Source organism: Strongylocentrotus purpuratus, unplaced genomic scaffold (genome assembly GCF_000002235.5).
Source record: "Strongylocentrotus purpuratus isolate Spur 01 unplaced genomic scaffold, Spur_5.0 spur5_scaffold_14, whole genome shotgun sequence".
Lineage (NCBI taxonomy): Eukaryota > Metazoa > Echinodermata > Echinoidea > Camarodonta > Strongylocentrotidae > Strongylocentrotus > Strongylocentrotus purpuratus.
In genome coordinates this window covers 31,713,751-31,730,302 of record NW_022145599.1, presented here as the reverse complement: position 1 = coordinate 31,730,302, position 16,552 = coordinate 31,713,751, and the positions used below count along the sequence as shown (strand labels likewise).

The 16,552-nt window shown below is 41.1% G+C and overlaps 1 protein-coding gene and 6 non-coding genes across 7 annotated transcripts; 4 read left to right on the top strand and 3 right to left on the bottom strand.

Moving 5' to 3' along the window:
• Positions 1 to 1,190: 1,190 nt before the first annotated feature.
• TRNAR-CCU lies at positions 1,191 to 1,263 on the top strand. The gene has a single exon. It is a non-coding gene; the product is annotated as a tRNA-Arg (tRNA).
• An 884-nt stretch (positions 1,264 to 2,147) lies between these two features.
• On the top strand, positions 2,148 to 2,221 carry TRNAR-UCU. The gene has a single exon. It is a non-coding gene; the product is annotated as a tRNA-Arg (tRNA).
• Positions 2,222 to 2,474: 253 nt separating this feature from the next.
• Positions 2,475 to 2,547, top strand: TRNAR-CCU. The gene has a single exon. It is a non-coding gene; the product is annotated as a tRNA-Arg (tRNA).
• Positions 2,548 to 2,846: 299 nt separating this feature from the next.
• Positions 2,847 to 2,919, top strand: TRNAR-UCU. Its single transcript has one exon. It is a non-coding gene; the product is annotated as a tRNA-Arg (tRNA).
• Positions 2,920 to 3,620: 701 nt separating this feature from the next.
• On the bottom strand, positions 3,621 to 3,693 carry TRNAR-UCU. The gene has a single exon. It is a non-coding gene; the product is annotated as a tRNA-Arg (tRNA).
• A 298-nt stretch (positions 3,694 to 3,991) lies between these two features.
• Positions 3,992 to 4,064, bottom strand: TRNAR-CCU. Its single transcript has one exon. It is a non-coding gene; the product is annotated as a tRNA-Arg (tRNA).
• A 1,724-nt stretch (positions 4,065 to 5,788) lies between these two features.
• On the bottom strand, positions 5,789 to 11,915 carry LOC115923846 (steroid 17-alpha-hydroxylase/17,20 lyase-like). The gene is made up of 7 exons (XM_030985225.1): positions 11,805 to 11,915; positions 10,890 to 11,104; positions 9,933 to 10,125; positions 8,703 to 9,076; positions 7,957 to 8,196; positions 6,711 to 7,044; positions 5,789 to 5,838 (listed from the first exon to the last, which is right to left on the bottom strand). Exons 2-7 carry the CDS (start codon positions 11,049 to 11,051, stop codon positions 5,789 to 5,791), a joined length of 1,353 nt encoding a protein of 450 aa, XP_030841085.1. The 5' UTR covers positions 11,052 to 11,104; positions 11,805 to 11,915.
• Between the last annotated feature and the right edge of the window lie 4,637 nt (positions 11,916 to 16,552).

Sequence of the window (16,552 nt, the reverse complement as noted above, 5' to 3'; positions counted from 1 at the left end):
ACTTTCCCTATAATGAACAGGGGGATAGTTTTCGAGGGGTAATTGTCCTCGGGTATTGTCGTCCTCGGTTGTACCTGGGGGGGGGGGGGGGGTTGCTAGGGGTCATTTTCAATGGTGGGGGATAATTGTCCTAGGGGATAATTGTCCCGATACGGAAACAAAATCTAAAAATCTGTTTACCTCCGTGGGACTCGAACCCACAATCCCCGGTTTAGAAAACCGATGCCTTATCCATTAGGCCACGGAGGCCCACGGAGTTCAATAATGTCCCCTCATAAAATTGTAATCTGTTATGAAAGAATCGCTTAAATGCTTTAATTTTTTTTTTCATATCTAAGGTTCCAAGCCGCCCATAGATAGCAGCGATTGGGAGTAAGTTAGAAGTTATTATATTATCCACACAGGCACCTTTATGTCGAATTCTTCCAGTCACTCCTCTCTTCTCTCCAATCCCCCCCCCCCCCCCCTCTTGGTTCATTTAGAGGAGTGACTGGAAGAATTCGACAAAAAGGTGCTTGTGTGGATAATATAATAACTTCTAACTTACTCCCAATCGCTGCTATCTATGGGCGGCTTGGAACCTTAGATATGAAGAAAAAAAATTAAAGCATTTAAGCGATTCTTTTCATAACAGATTACAATTTTATGAGGGACATTATTGAACTCCGTGGGCCTCCGTGGCCTAATGGATAAGGCATCGGTTTTTCTAAACCGGGATTGTGGGTTCGAGTCCCACCGGAGGTAAACAGATTTTTAGATTTTGTTTCCGTATCGGGACAATTATCCCCTAGGACAATTATCCCCCCACCATTGAAAATTACCCCCTAGCAACCCCCCCCCCCCCCCAACACGTACAACCGATGACGACAATACCCGAGTACAATTACCCCTCGAAAATTACCCCCTGTTCATTATAGGAAAAGTCTACCCAGGAAAATATGTTGGTATAAAAATAACAGCAGAATTTTTTTTCGGGGGGGGGGGGATAATTTGAATAGAAGAAAGGAGTGACTGGAAGAATTTGAAAAAAGGTGCTTGTGTGGATAATATAATATAATAACTCCTAACTTACTCCAAATCCCCCTATCTATGGGCGGCTTGGAACCTTATAACATATTAAAGTATTATTTTTAAGCGATTCATTCATTGATAGATTACAATTTTATGAGGGACATCTTTGAACTCCGTGGGCCTCCGTGGCCTAATGGATAAGGCATCGGTTTCCTAAACCGGGGATTGTGGGTTCGAGTCCCACCGGAGGTGAACAGATGTTTTGTTGTGTAAATTAGTTAGTTATTATTTTTATCATAATTTCTTTATGCTTTGTTTCGGCAAACGCTGTGGTAATCCTTAATTTTCCAACAAAGCATTTCAGTGATTGTGCACAGGGCCCTGGGAACGATTTTTTCACCGGGCCGCTGAGATATATACTGCGAAATTATTTTTTGCAACGACTCATCCAGCCGCTGAATAAGCGCGGGGGGGGGGGGGGGGGGGGGGGGGGTAAGAGGACATATATTTTTTTTTTGGTCCCAAAAATTTCGCAACGACTTAGCCAGCCACTGAATAAGCAGAGGGGGAGGGGGGGGGAAGAGGGCATTTTTGTTTGTGTGTGTCGAATAATTTGAAAATTTTGTCCATCGGTATTGGGGGGGGGGAGGTCTGTCATTTTGGGGTCCCCAATTAGGACATTTTTTTTTTTTTATTAAACAAAACAAATTCTCTTCGAGGGATACATTTTATAGATTTTGTGAAAGAAACGTTATAATTTTTTTTCTTTCTAATCTTCATTTGTGGCTGACGGCTGTGTGACAATTTTGTAAACGAAGCATATAATGATATACATTAAATATATCATACGAAAAAAAATTGCAGGGGGCTGTGCCCCCCCCCCCTCCCCCCGGAAAAATTCCGGGGGTACTGCAGCACCCCCCCCCAGCCCGCCCCTGCTTCCCAGGGCCATGATTGTGCATGCTTGCTATTCCCCCAGATGTCTGCATACATTTTAGTTATTGGAACTCCAGCTGTAATACCTCTTTGATGTAATATCTGAATGTCACATGACCATGAATCCAAGCTGATATGATCAGCGCTAGATGGTTCATTTTTGACAGAATAAAATCTGAGGAGAAACACTTTCATCATCCGCCTCCGTGGCCTAATGGATAAGGCATCGGTTTTCTAAAACCGGGGATTGTGGGTTCGAGTCCCACCGGAGGTAAACAGATTTTTAGATTTTGTTTCCGTATCGGGACAATTATCCCCTAGGACAATTTGAATAGAAGAAAGGAGTGACTGGAAGAATTTGAAAAAAAGGTGCTTGTGTGGATAATATAATATAATAACTCCTAACTTACTCCAAATCCCCCTATCTATGGGCGGCTTGGAACCTTATAACATATTAAAGTATTATTTTAAGCGATTCATTCATTGATAGATTACAATTTTATGAGGGACATCTTTGAACTCCGTGGGCCTCCGTGGCCTAATGGATAAGGCATCGGTTTCCTAAACCGGGGATTGTGGGTTCGAGTCCCACCGGAGGTGAACAGATGTTTTGTTGTGTAAATTAGTTTAGTTATTATTTTTATCATAATTTCTTCTTGCTTTGTTTCGGCAAACGCTGTGGTAATCCTTAATTTTCCAACAAAGCATTTCAGTGATTGTGCATCCTTGCAATTCCGCCAGATGTCTGCAATACATTTTAGTTATTGGAACTCCAGCTGTAATACCTCTTTGATGTAATATCTGAATGTCACATGACCATGAATCAAAGCTGATATGATCAGCGCTAGATGGTTCATTTTTGACAGAATCAAATCTTAGGAGAAACACTTTCATCATCCGCCTCCGTGGCCTAATGGATAAGGCATCGGTTTTCTAAACCGGGGATTGTGGGTTCGAGTCCCACCGGAGGTAAACAGATTTTTGGTTTTGTTTCCGTATCGGGACAATTCCCCCCCCCCCACACACACCATTGAAAATTACCCCCTAGCAACCCCCACCTTATGAAAATTACCCCCAAGCAGCCTCCCCCCTCCAGGTACAACCGAGGACGACAATACCCGAGGACAATTACCCCTCGAAAACTATCCCCCTGTTCATTATAGGGAAAGTCTACCCAGGAAATATGTTGGTATAAAATAACAGCAGGATTTTTTTTCGGGGGGGGGGGTTATTGGAAGAGAAGAAATGAGTGACTGGAAAATTCGACAAAAAGGTGCTTGTGTTTATAATATAATAAATTCTAACTTACTCCCTATTGCCCCTTTATATGGGGCGGCTTGGTACCTTAGATATACAAAATTAAAGCATTTAAGTTATTCATTATTTTGTTAACAGATTACAATTTTATGAGAGACGTCTTTGAACTGCGTAGGCCTCAGTGGCCTAATGGATAAGGCATCGGTTTCCTAAACCGGGGATTGTGGGTTCGAGTCCCATCGTTAAGTTAAGTGTCCTGTGACTTTCCCTCCCATTTCTACTTCGATTCTTTCATCTTCTTTAAAAATTCATTTCCGTTTCAATGGTGGGAGGGTAAGGGGGGGGGGTAATTGTATAGGGATAATTGTCCAAGGGGGTAATTGTCCCGATACGGAAACAAAATCTAAAAATCTGTTTACCTCCGGTGGGACTCGAACCCACAATCCCCGATTTAGAAAACCGATGCCTTTTCCATTAGGCCACGGAGGCGGATGATGAAAGTGTTTCTCCTAAGATTTTATTCTGTTAAAAATGAATCATCTAGTGCTGGTCATCTCAGCTTGGATTCATGGTCATGTGACATTCAGATATTACATCAAAGAGGTATTACAGCTTGAGTTCCAATAACTAAAATATATGCAAACATCTGGCAGAATTTTAAGGATGCACAATCACTGAAATGCTTTGTTTGAAAAATGAGGTTTTCTACAGCGTTTGCCGAAACAAAGCACGAAGAAATTATGATAAAAATAATAACTAACTAATACACCCCCCAAAAAAATGTGTTCACCTCCGGTGGGACTCGAACCCACAATCCCCGGTTTAGGAAACCGATGCCTTATCCATTAGGCCACGGAGGCCCACGGAGTTCAATGATGCCCCTCATAAAATTGCAATCTGTTAATAAATGAACCGCGATTGGGAGTAAGTAAGACGTTATTATATTATCCACACAAGCACCTTTTTGTTGAATTCATCCAGTCACTCCTTCCTTCTCTTCTCTTTGTTTTTTATTTGATTTTTTTTTCTTCTCCCCACCCCCTCTCTTTCTCTCTCTCTCTGAAATAAACACGCCCACACATAATAAACTTTAATACAGGATAATAACGGCACAAAATAAATTAATGCATTTAACTATATATTTTATTTCTATATATGATTTTGTATAACGAATTTCACGGGAACCAAACAAATGGTAACTTTTAAATAAAAATGCTTATAATTTTCTTACATTAATTTGGAAACGTTATGCCAGGAGATTAAAAGAAAATATTACGAATTGTAGCATTAATTTAGTTTCACAATTATAAGAAATAATGAGGACCTAACTATGATAATTCATACAATTACGTCATCGTGTGATCATAATGAATGCTGCCCTCATATTTTTAGTAATTTTTCTTCGATTTTGTGTTTGTTTTAATGATTCGTTTGTTTATTTAGTGAAGTAAAAACTGACGGCCTTAGAATAATCATATCCAAGTAATTGCCAGATATTGATTTACACCCGGGTGAAGAGTGTCAAATGTGAATTATTGTCTTGCAAAATTAAAATGCATATTACATGTAGCAGGTTCTATGACAATTACCCTTTGGACAATCACCCAATGGTAAATTACCAACGGGATATTACCCCTAAGGACAATAACCCCCAGTCAAAATTAACCCAAAGGACAACCATCACCGATGACAATAACCCCCGGAAAACTACCCCCCCCCCTTGAAAAATCAGCCCCTTCGACAATCACACCCTTTCCCGAGGACAATCCCCCTTCCCTGAAAATGATACCCTTTGACAGGGGATATTTTCTGTTGGGGGGGGGGGGTAATTGTCCTCCGGGGGTTATTGTCCAATGGTGTGATTGTCCAAGGGGGGAATTTTCAGAATTGGGGTGGGGGTAATTGTCCTTGGGACGTAATTTTTCCCGGGGAATAATTGTCCTATAGCCTTGGTTGTCCTTCGTGTGATTTTCCGGGGGGGGGAATTTCCGGGATGATTTACCTGCATGGGGGTGATTGTCCAGGGAGGTAATTGTCCTGATACGCATGTACCATGATTACGGTACTGCTTTTATTGCATATACTACTGTCTTTTGATACTTTAATTATCGTCATATTATGTTACTGCGTTAATGTTACATTATGGACATAGTATTATATACATACAATTATTATGGTACTTCTATTATTGTCGTATTACGATAAAACTACATTTGTAAATGTCATTACGATAGGTACTAATATTATTGTTTAAATACGATTTCCTCATCAAGTTTTTACCTAATTTTGCATAATTATCTAGGCTAGATAATATGTTCAATTTCTGTGAGAAACATTCGCCAAGTATTAATGAAGAAGAAACAGTTCTCTGTAAATTATTTAGGCCTTACACTACCAGAATAACAAAGACCTCAATTAAGAGGATTATTCGTTTTAATTCCTTTGTGGGGGCGGTCTAGAACGAGGCTCGAGAAGGACTTCGAACTTAGGTGCGTACATGGTGAAGGAACCCTTCACGTTAGACACATCAACGACAGGCCCCTCCGGAAACGGACGGTGTATTTCTGGACCAGGTTGGCAATAGTCAGAAAGATGGTCCTGCGGCAACTTCCTGGCCGGGACAGGATCTTGGACCTGGATATAACAAACAAACAAATGAACATTACAAAAAAATACCAAAAACGGACAAATTAGTGCCTTAATGTTGTAGATGCATAGATGCACAAAAACTCTGCTCTCTCCTCATTACAGCTTCACCAGATTTTCCCTTTGTTATTCGCCGTAACGAGGACATCTAAACAACCTATACATCCAATGAGACCAAAAATCCTAAGGTCATTGAGACCAAGAGCCCACGTCAGTGGCAAATCCAGGGGGGGGGGGCCCGGGCCCTTGAGAAAAAAATCATGTAAAATCACGTGATTTTTACGATTTTGGGGGTTGGGCCCCCCCCCCCCCTGGCGCTCAAGGGGGGGGGGATGCAAATTGAAATTTTTTTTGAGGATCAAAAAAAAAAAATGTGCTCACTACCACTACCCCCCCCCCCCCCCCCCCCCCCCCCCCCCCCCCCCCACTGAGCGAATTTTTGGCCGGCGCGTTTTTCAAATTTTCGGGGGCAAAAAAAAAAAAAAAGTTGGCCCCCTCCCCTAAGAAATCCTGGATCCGCGCCTGGCCCACGTGACACAGAGTCTCAAGTTTACTGGCTGAGGAGACCGACAACCTACGGAGCCGACACAATTATAGATTATGATTAATCTATATTCAGTCATTTAGAGACACCTCAATTACTAGTTGTAACATTTTGATGTAGCACAACACATTCAAAGTAAAACTGTTCTTGGTCCGAATGCCTAAGCGATGTTTTAAGTCTTATTTACACTATTCAAGGATATTTATATTATAACAGCGTCGGCCAGAAAGAAAACAAATAAGATGCAAAGAAGAAAGAAGAAAAAAGAAGATGGAAACAAATTACGGGAATCCCAATTTGACGAAAAATGACTTACCGACAGAAAATGGGGTGACGATACGGGCTTTGTCCGAGTCAAAGGTCAGGTCATTGCCGTTGAGTTTCAAGAATCTCGTAGCGTCAAAGACCTGTGGATCAGATTGCCAATCGGCAGGGTCGTTGTGCATGGCCCAGTGGTTTGGAATGATGAGAGTTTCCTTGTCGATGGCATAACCACCGATCGTGCCGTCTGCGGACGCCGCATGGGGTATTCCCAAGGTAGCAACTGGGCGAAGGCGATGGACCTCGGTCAGGAAGGACATCGTCCGTGGAAGACTCGTGCGATCGTCGTACGTAACGTCGGTGCCAAAGTTCTTCATCTCCTGGCGAATCTGAGATGAGGGAAGCAAAGGTGGGTTTGTACCTCATTCACAGAGCCAAGCCGATGCCAAACCGACCGATCCTTGGCCATGCGCTAGGGATAGGCTTAATGTGATTTGGGGGTCTGTTGTCAGTAGTGATGTAGCTAGGAATTGTGTATGGCGGCCGAAGGAAACCATGAAATTAATGAAATATTGTTTCGCAAAGTAACCGAAAGTAAACATCTCTTTCAGTACTAATATTTGTGGAATTACCTTTGAATACCATTTTGTATGGATCCAGTAAACAGGGGACGCAATTTTAACAAGAGCCTGATCTAACTTAAAATCGAGAGCAATGCAATGATTTTAACCCTTTAAAATACTATTTATACACATTATCTATTAGGGGTGCCAAATTATGAGATTCTGGAGCTAAGCAACCGAGTCTTACAAAAATGTTGCATTTTAAACAGTCAAAAACTGTCTTTGTAATGCCCTAACACAAACTGTCATCCCATTCTCTTTCCCTCTTTTGCGTTTTTGTTTCTACTCCTTTAGGAATTTTATTTTTCATATATTATATATTTGAAAGGTGTTGTAACGATTCAAGCTCTATTTGCTTATGTTTCATCACCTTTGTGTGTTCATTCTTCAAACTGTATATAAGTTACAACTTGTCTTTGATAAAACAATGTTATATTCTTTTTCACGTGAAGTTAATTCAAATGTATTGTAAAATTGAAAATGATTTGTCATCTTATATTAATTTTTCATGTGATGTTAACTTCAATGAATTGTGAAATTGTGAACATGCATAAATAAATAAATAAAATAAATTGTAAGATTCATGAATACGAAGGTTCGTTATTCCGAAAATGGAATAGAACCCCATTACTGCATTTTCGGTATAAATACAAGGGAAAGCAAACATTGCGACTTTACCTTGTCTTGGAGGTCCAGGTCACTTGCCAGGTAGTAGATGTCCCATGTTATGACCTCGGGTACGGTGTTGACACCGGCCGTAAAGAAGTCATACATAAGTCGCCATCCGTCCTCTGGTTGGGCAATGGACGACTCACGCTTCAAAAAGAAATCGCTGTAACGTTGCACGAGGCTGGTTTCACGGTTCGTGTAGATGGCCTCTTCCGCTCGTTCTTTGAGGTATTTGGCCACACCTACCAGCTGCAATATAAATTACGAAACGACCGGCAGAAATCCCGGGGTGCGGATGATAATTATTATGGTTGAGGCGAGTGACGTGATCTTGTGGATACGTTGCCAAGTATCAGGTTCGAGTCCCGTTACGACATTAATTTCCTTTGGCAAGAGATTAATCTTAATTTGCCACTCTCTACCCAGGTGTTGAATGGGTACCCCCGCTCAGATGCAGTTATTAATTTGGTTGGATTGGCATGCGTGCTCTTGTAAACCAATTGAATCCAATAACCGGGGGATGGAGACAAGAAAATGCATGGAGCAAATGTTTTGACTTGTAACCCCCCCCCCCCTACACACACCACTCTAGTGGCGTAATAAGTAATGTTGTCCAATATCAACTTCGTGAGCTTAACCCCCTCCCACCTTCAGGATTGTCATAGAACCTTCAATATAAGGGTTATCTTTTAGATACAAAATTGCTTTACAGTGATGCAACTACAGTATTTCGAACTGACAATGGCGGTACTCACGTTGGTTTCGTAGTCATCTACTTTAGTGTTTGGCAGGACAGTAGATATAAACCCTGGCTGAAACAAGACACTGTTACTGAGAGCATCGACGTCCTCAAAGAATTTCTGGAACTGCCACTGGCCGCTGATTGTATTTCTATGACCGGCTGTATCGAACGCTATACGGGTCATCACGTCCAGTACGTGCTCCCTGAAGATCATTTTAGGGACGACTAAATCGCTGGGAATTGCCCCCGTCAATTCATCGTCGAAGAAGGCGATGGCTTCTTCGATTTGAGTTTCGACGGTGGTTCTCAGGTACGACGTTTCCTTGAGGGTACTGTTGACAAAGGCTCGTGCCTCCTCCGAAGCAGCGCCGTTGTCTCGTATAGTACCTTTGTTGAAAATGGATTAAATACGTACCGTTGAATTAAAAAATGATAATTAATTCAACAACAACAAAAAAAAAAAAACACCCCCGAACAAACAGAAGAGGCCAGAGATTAACTGACATTGAAAAAAGTTGTAGAATGAATCTCAGTAGAGGTGTCGAAGTGAAGTGGTTTAAGCATTTGACTTTAAAATAATGCAATGGTCGTGGGTTCGATCCCTGATACGACACTAATGTCCTTTGGCAAGGCATTAATCTACATTACGCCACTCCCTACTTAGGAGAGAAAAGTGGACCTGGTAAGATGGCGAAGGCCTTTGTGTTAGTAATTGTCATACTTATGCCCTCACGGTGACCATAATATTATGGTAGGAATACTCCTCGGGGAATGGAGACATTGCATATTTTGGTCGAATGAATCCGATGATCGAGGTAAAGCGCTTAAAGACGGTATTTCGCATTTTAAGCGCTGTATAAATTCAGATTAGACTTATTTATACTATTCCTACAACTAAGGCTCATTCAGAAATGACGCAGAAAATACGCGGCGGCTTTTTTAATAATAACGTAAAGACGTAGTACGCTTACGTTTCTTAATATCATAGCAAGATTATATCACAGAGCTCCGTGAATAAACGTGATTATATACCTCTTATCAGTGGCGGATCCAGGGGGGGGGCAGGGGGCCCGCCTCCCCCCCCCCCCCCCCCTTGAGAAAAAAATCATGTAAAATCACGTGATTTTTACTTTTTTGGGGGGGGGGGTTGCCCCCCCCCCCCGGCGCTCAAGGGGGGGGTGCAAAAAAAAAATGTGCTTACTACCCCCCCCCCCCTTTTTCTCCGACTTTTTCGTTTTCATACCTCGCCACTGCATGAGCTCTTCTGGTAGCTGCTTCTTGTTTGACTCGACCCCACGATCGGAGAAGAGGTGATACTTCTCCAAAAACGCTTCATCCCTGAATCCCCTGGAGTTGATGAAGCAGATCTTTGATAAACCGAGGTTTAACTGGTAGAGTCCGCCTTCCTTTTCGCTGATCATCTCAGCCGCCGATCTCTGTCAAAATGTCGAAAATCATGAAATATTTTGAATTCTGATAATTTATTATGAGGCAGTTGAACGCACTGATATTACGACAAATCATAACATGTATCAGATTTTGAGATAACTATTATGTTATTATATATAACAATAGAAACCCAATATTTTCAGAATAGATTGATGATTAATTTGTAATGTTTTTTTAAAAGTTTGGCATGATTGGAATCTGGAAGACGTGAATAGGAGAAAGCAAATCTGTGATCGCAAAGCCTTTTAAGAAATCAACTCCTGGGCAATGACAAAACACTACTGGATTTATGATTTTGCAATCTGTCATTGTATAATCACACTTTTAAGAAACTGCAATATGTACAGGGTTATTGAGAAAAAAAATTAAGTCGTGTTGAATGAAAATTGACGAAATTCTTGCCTTACTTATCTCCCAGTAAATAAAGCCTAACAGAGGTGTATTAGGTATTTAAGCGCCAGGGGCGAGCAATGAAGCTTGGAACTCTTCACAATTAATCTTCATGGGAGGATTTATTTTGTTGCTGAACGTGCTGAAACTCAAAAGAAACAACTCATTTGCCTGGATCATTTGTCACCATTTATCTTTCTCTCTTTCTCTCTTTCTCTCTTTCTCTCTTTCTCTCTCTCTCTCTCTCTCTCTCTCTCTCTTCCCCCTTTCTCTCTGTCTCTCTGTCTCTCTCTCTCCTGTCCGATGCCGAAGGTCTTGAAAAGCCACTGATCATGCAGGCTACACTGAATAGGCTACTTACCGATCTAAAGAAATCGCTCACTACCCTTTTCAACTGCGTAAAGCTCCCCAACAGCCCCGGACCGGGAGGTGTTTTTCCACTCAATGCGTCAGAGTTTGGTGTCATCACCATCAACATCCCGACCACCATCACCACCTTCACCACCGTGCACGTAAGATGCATCTTGGAGTTCGATTTGGTAGCTGTCCCGATGAAGCGGTTTAGGCGTTGAAATACTGAGGAAAGGGAAGTGTTGTGGTCTGTCAAATCATTATGAAATCAGGTAGAGATGGTATTTTATATATAAATTATTAATTAATAATTATACAGTATAATAGGGGTGCCGCTCTAATGGGTCGATTTTTGCCAAAGAACGGGAAGGAAGAGAAGAAAAAATAAACATGGGGTGTGATTTTGTGTTGGGAAATAGTTACAAATGAGCCCATTTTTAGATCCTGGTCATAAACATAGGCTACTCGTTCTTTCAGGATAATACCTCAGCAAAATTATTGCCAATTACAAATCCCAGATGCAAAAAAAAGGAAAAGAAATTACTACGTTTTAATCTAAAGGGTGACGTTTTGAATGGAAGTATCATTTTCTGCCATAATGACCACTTAAAATTGTTGAGGATTTGAAGGTTTCAGATTAATAACAGAAAAATGGAAAACAAAAGTAATGATAAACAATTCAAAAGTAGCCTATAGGCCTGTATTATAGCCTGTTTAGCCATTTCAAATTTTCTCGTATAAGATATAGAATCGTTCAAAATAGTTGAGGTTATAGTTTTTACGAGTAGTGAGCTAGGTACACGAGCAAAAAAGGCGCAGTGTTGTCAATTTAAAAAAAAATTAAGTAGAAGATTTTATCACTTTTCCAAATCTACCCGAAAACCTATTTTAAAATTTAAAGGGATAGTTTGTCAAGGCTACTCACCTGTACCTGCCAGTGAAAGAAAGCCCACGTACTGATATCACCGAGGATTCTCTCAAACTGGTCACTGACCGAGAAGCGGCAGCTTATATATCGTGTGTGAAGAATGGATTCTATAATTGAGATGCTGCTTAAATAGAAAAGGCAAGGTTTGTTCGATCTAGAAAAATACAAAACATCTGCCTGAGATAAATGGAAGGTGTTAGTACTCCTTGTTTGTTCTCTCGCGAGTACACTTATCATTCAATCAATTGAGCATATTTGATGTGGAAGTTGGAACACGAAGGTATCTGTCAAGTTTTTAAAGGTACTATGTCCCATTTGCAGGCCAAACAAAGATAAAAAGGTTAAATTTCAACGGCATTTGAAAGACAATACTATAGAACTTCCCTCAAAACGAAAGGGCTTGAAAATGGCTTTCGGTGGGAAAATAACGACCATTAGTTGTCGAATCGACTTAAGTGATTGCAATCACCTAAGTCATGGTCTGATTTTCAGACCCTTTTACCAAATGGCTGTACGTTTTGTGATGCACAAAGATTCAATCAGTTTGATTTTGGCCATTACAAGAAGTGGGTTATTGATGTAGACTAAATGCTCATGTACCTGTTACAGCTTATTTTATGTATGTTATTACCAAAGAAAAATAGATGTCAGTTAGTCACTCAATGGCGTCTGACAGTGAACCCTAGAAGGTAAACGGGTTTTCTTGCATAAACAAAATTATAGGACACTGCCAATGTTTAAATCTCACATTATAGGACATACATGACATAGGCATATTCCTAATTCCTGCAAAGTTCTACAGAATTTGATGTTGGCTGCAAAAGGGACACAGTATCTTTAAGTTTGGATATGAAATATCCCTTATGACAGTTGTCAATCATAACATGCTGTATAACAAAAGTAAATAAAATACGGGATAAATATATGCTTTTAAGGGATTCAATGTACTGTTTTCATCGAAACTATAGGGTGAGAAGGAGACCAATTAAGGGTCAAAACCTGGAAATAAAGATTCGAAGAAAGAAGATTAGGCAAAAATATTACAAGAAACACTGTCAGTTTTTAAAAATATGAAATCAAATAAGGAATATTGATCAATATTAAAAAAGATAATTCATAATGCTAGCAATTTTTTGACGATAGTGAATAAGGTTACCATACATAATAGTGGGCGAGTCTAGCTGCCCCAGTTCAGGTTCGTGTACTCTCTATCATGTTATTCCCATCCATATTTGCACAAGATAATTTAAAAGAAATATTACTATTTACTCTTATGCTTTGTAATATCTATATGTTGAAACTTTACAGTGTCACTGACCTCAGTTTCTGTATACCCTCCAAAAAAATTGCACGAGGTGATATATTTGTTCTTCTTTCAGTTCGTTATATTTTTAAATCTGTGCTTCATTGTCTATTGCCATATTTGCACAAGATAATTTAAAAGAAATATTATTATCAACTATTGTGCTTTGTAAAATCTTTATGCTGAAGGTTTACAGTGTCACTGACCTCAGTTTCTGTATACCCTCCACAAATTTGCACGGCAGTGGCGGATCCAGGGGGGGGCCGAAACGGCCGCGGCCCCCCTATTGGCGGCGCAAAAAAAAGGAAGAAAAAAAAAGAGGAAGAAAAGAAGAGAAAAAAAGAAAGGAGAAGAGAGAAAAAAAGGAGAAGAGAAAAGAAAGGAGAAGAGAAAGGAAAAAAGAAGAGAAAAGAAAAGAGAAGAGAAAAGATAAAGAAGAAAGCCCCCCCCCCCCCCCTCCCACTCCGAGGTCGGAGGGGCCGAATTTATGTTCCCAAAATTTCCGATAAAGAGTTACTTTTCACGAAACAAAGTCCGGCCCGTAATACACAAAAATCCGGCCCGTACTGACTTTACCCAGTTAGAGGGCTGCTTTCAAAGAGAGGCCACATACATGTGCGTACCCTAGATAACACTAAGTGGGTGGGGGGGGGGTGGGAAAAGAAAAGTCGGTGAGAAAGGGGAAAGACAAGGAAATGGCGCTAAGTGACAGTAACGATGAATAAGGGAAAACTGTAATCGGGAGATTTGGGGTCATTCCAGAAGGCTTGGCAAACGTTATTGAATAGATGGGGGACGGGCCGGCCGCATAAAATCTCGAGCCGCGGATTCAAAGTTAAACGTTAAAAACAGCCCCTGCGGTCATCACTCTTTAGTGAGAAATTTGAAAAGGGCACAATATTTTGGATGTCTTTTAAATAGAAGTTATATACTCAACAGTCACATTTTGATTATCGGTAGGGCCGCTTCACAACTCTTATTTTGCCCTTCATTTGGATTCAGCTCATACCAACTCGCTTGTGGACAGGGGCGGCAATCCTGGGCCCGATAGGGGGACACGTCCCCCAGGAAATTTAGAAATATAGCTAGAAAGAAATATGACGGAAAGAACGTACAAATTGGGCTTAGGGATTTTCTAGAATGCATAATTTCAGCATTCAACATTGCAAAATCTCGCTTGGTCGCTACGCCCCGGCCCTCGCTCGATAACACAAAACTATGACGCTCCCGGCCGTGATTTATCCATGGTTGGTGTAATACATCTTTTTTTCCTTTCATGTCTACTAAGCTAATTGTGTACTATCACAATCATGATTGTTTTTTATTTTCCCTTTAAAGCAGGCGCGTAGCCAGGGGCGGTGAGGGCAGTAAGAGGACGAAAAAGGAGCAGACAAAGAAATATTTTTTCAAATTGAGACAAGTCGAGAACGGTACAACGAATCGTCTTCTTTCTCTAATAATTTAATTAAATGTCAAAGCTTCCGCGCATCGCTCGGAAGGGGGGCAACTGAATTCAGACAAGGATTGGGAGTCGAGAATGGTAAAACGAATCATCTTCTTTCTATAATAATTTAATGAAACGTCAACGTTACCGCGCTTCGCGCGGAAGGGGGAAAACTGAATTCAAACAAGGATTAAGAGACGAGATTGGTACAACGATTCGTCTTCTTCCTCTAATAATATGATGAACCGTCAAAGCTTACGCGCTATGCGCGGGCAAGGGAAAACTGAATTCAGACAAGGATTAAGAGTCGAGAACGGTACAACGAATCGTCTTCTTTCTCTAATAATTTAATGAAACGTCAAAGCTTCCGCGCTTCGCGCGGGAGGGGGGGGGGCGGTGGCGGGAACTCAATTCAGACAAAGATTAAGAGTCGTGAACGGTACAACGAATCGTCTTCTTTCTCTAATAATTTAATGAAACGTCAAAGCTTCCGCGCTTCGCGCGGGAGGGGGGGGGGGGGGGTGGCGGGAACTCAATTCAGACAAAGATTAAGAGTCGAGAACGGTACAACGAATCGTCTTCTTTCTCTAATAATTTAATGAACCGTCAAAGCTTACGCGCTATGCGCAGGCAGGGGAAAACTGAATTCAGACAAGGATTAAGAGTCGAGAACGGTACAACGAATCGTCTTCTTTCTCTAATAATTTAATGAAACTTCAAAGCTTCCGCGCTTCACGCGGGAGGGGGGTGGCGGGAACTCAATTTAGACAAAGATTAAGAGTCGAGAACGGTACAACGAATCGTCTTCTTTCTCTAATAATTTAATGAAACTTCAGAGCTTCCGCGCTTCGCGCTGGAGGGGGGGGGGGGGTGGCGGGAACTTAATTTTAGACAAAGATTAAGAGTCGATGACGGTACAACGAATCGTCTTCTTTCTCTAATAATTTAATGAAACGTTAAGCTTCCGCGCAAAGCGCAGGAGGGGGGGAACTGAATTCAGACAAGGATTAAGAGTCGAGAATGGAACAACGAATCATCTTCTTTCTCTAATAATTTCATTAACTATGAAAGGCCAAAGCTTCCATGCTTCGCGCGGGAGGGGGGGCTGAATTCAGTCAAGTAATAAAAGTCGAGAATGGTACAACAAATCTTCTTTCTCTAATAATTAATGAAAAAGCAAAGCTTCCGCGCTTCGCGCGGGCGGGAGGAAACTGAATTCAAACAAGGATTAAGAGTCGAGAATGTTACAACGAATCGTCTTCTTTCTCTAATAATTTAATGAAACGTCAAAGCTTCCGCGCTTCGCGCGGGAGGGGGAAAACTGAATTCAGAGAAGGATTAAGATTCGAGAATGGAACAACGAATCATCTTCTTTCTCTAATAATTTCATTAAACTGTAAAAGGTCAAAGCCTCCGCGATTTGCGCGGGAGGGGGAAAACTGGATTCAGACAAGGAATACGAGTCGAGAATGGTACAACAAATCGTCTTCTTTCTCTAATAATTAATGAAAGGTTAAAGCTTCCGCGGGCTATAGCCCCCCCCCCCCGATGAAAATGTCAATGGTGCTTCTAATATGACCTTGAAAAAACGGTCTGCGCAATTTTCAAATTTCCGGCCCCCCCCCCCCCCCTATTGGAAAATCCTGGATCCGCGCCTGCACGGGGTGATATATTTCTTCTTCTTTCAGTTCGTTTTATTTTTAAAAACTGTGCTTCATTGTCGACTGCAGGAGGATATATAAAATAATGAATAAAGTTCATCCAGAAAGGTTGCAAAAAGCAAGAAAACAATGATTTCAAAAACATTATGATTTGAGGGAGTAGGTCTTGTTAAAAAGTCGAGAAATGGCTGAATTTGTACAATACCCTCTCCTAAGTGAAAGAAATATTTGTTTCAACACAATAAAAGCGGCTCTTTCCTCTCATATCCCAAATAACGTCTTTTATTTAGGAATGGGTATGAAGACAAAGATATCCTCCACATGGGAGATGGGGAAG

Excerpts from the sequence above, each read along its gene's own strand:
- LOC115923846 (XM_030985225.1), bottom strand. The coding sequence starts at position 11,051 with ATGCATCTTACGTGCACGGTGGTGAAGGTGGTGATGGTGGTCGGGATG. Across the intron at positions 10,126-10,889 it reads TGAGCGATTTCTTTAGATCG|AGATCGGCGGCTGAGATGAT; the intron begins GTAAGTAGCCTA and ends ACATTTTGACAG. Across the intron at positions 5,839-6,710 it reads CGTCACCCCATTTTCTGTCG|GTCCAAGATCCTGTCCCGGC; the intron begins GTAAGTCATTTT and ends TGTTATATCCAG.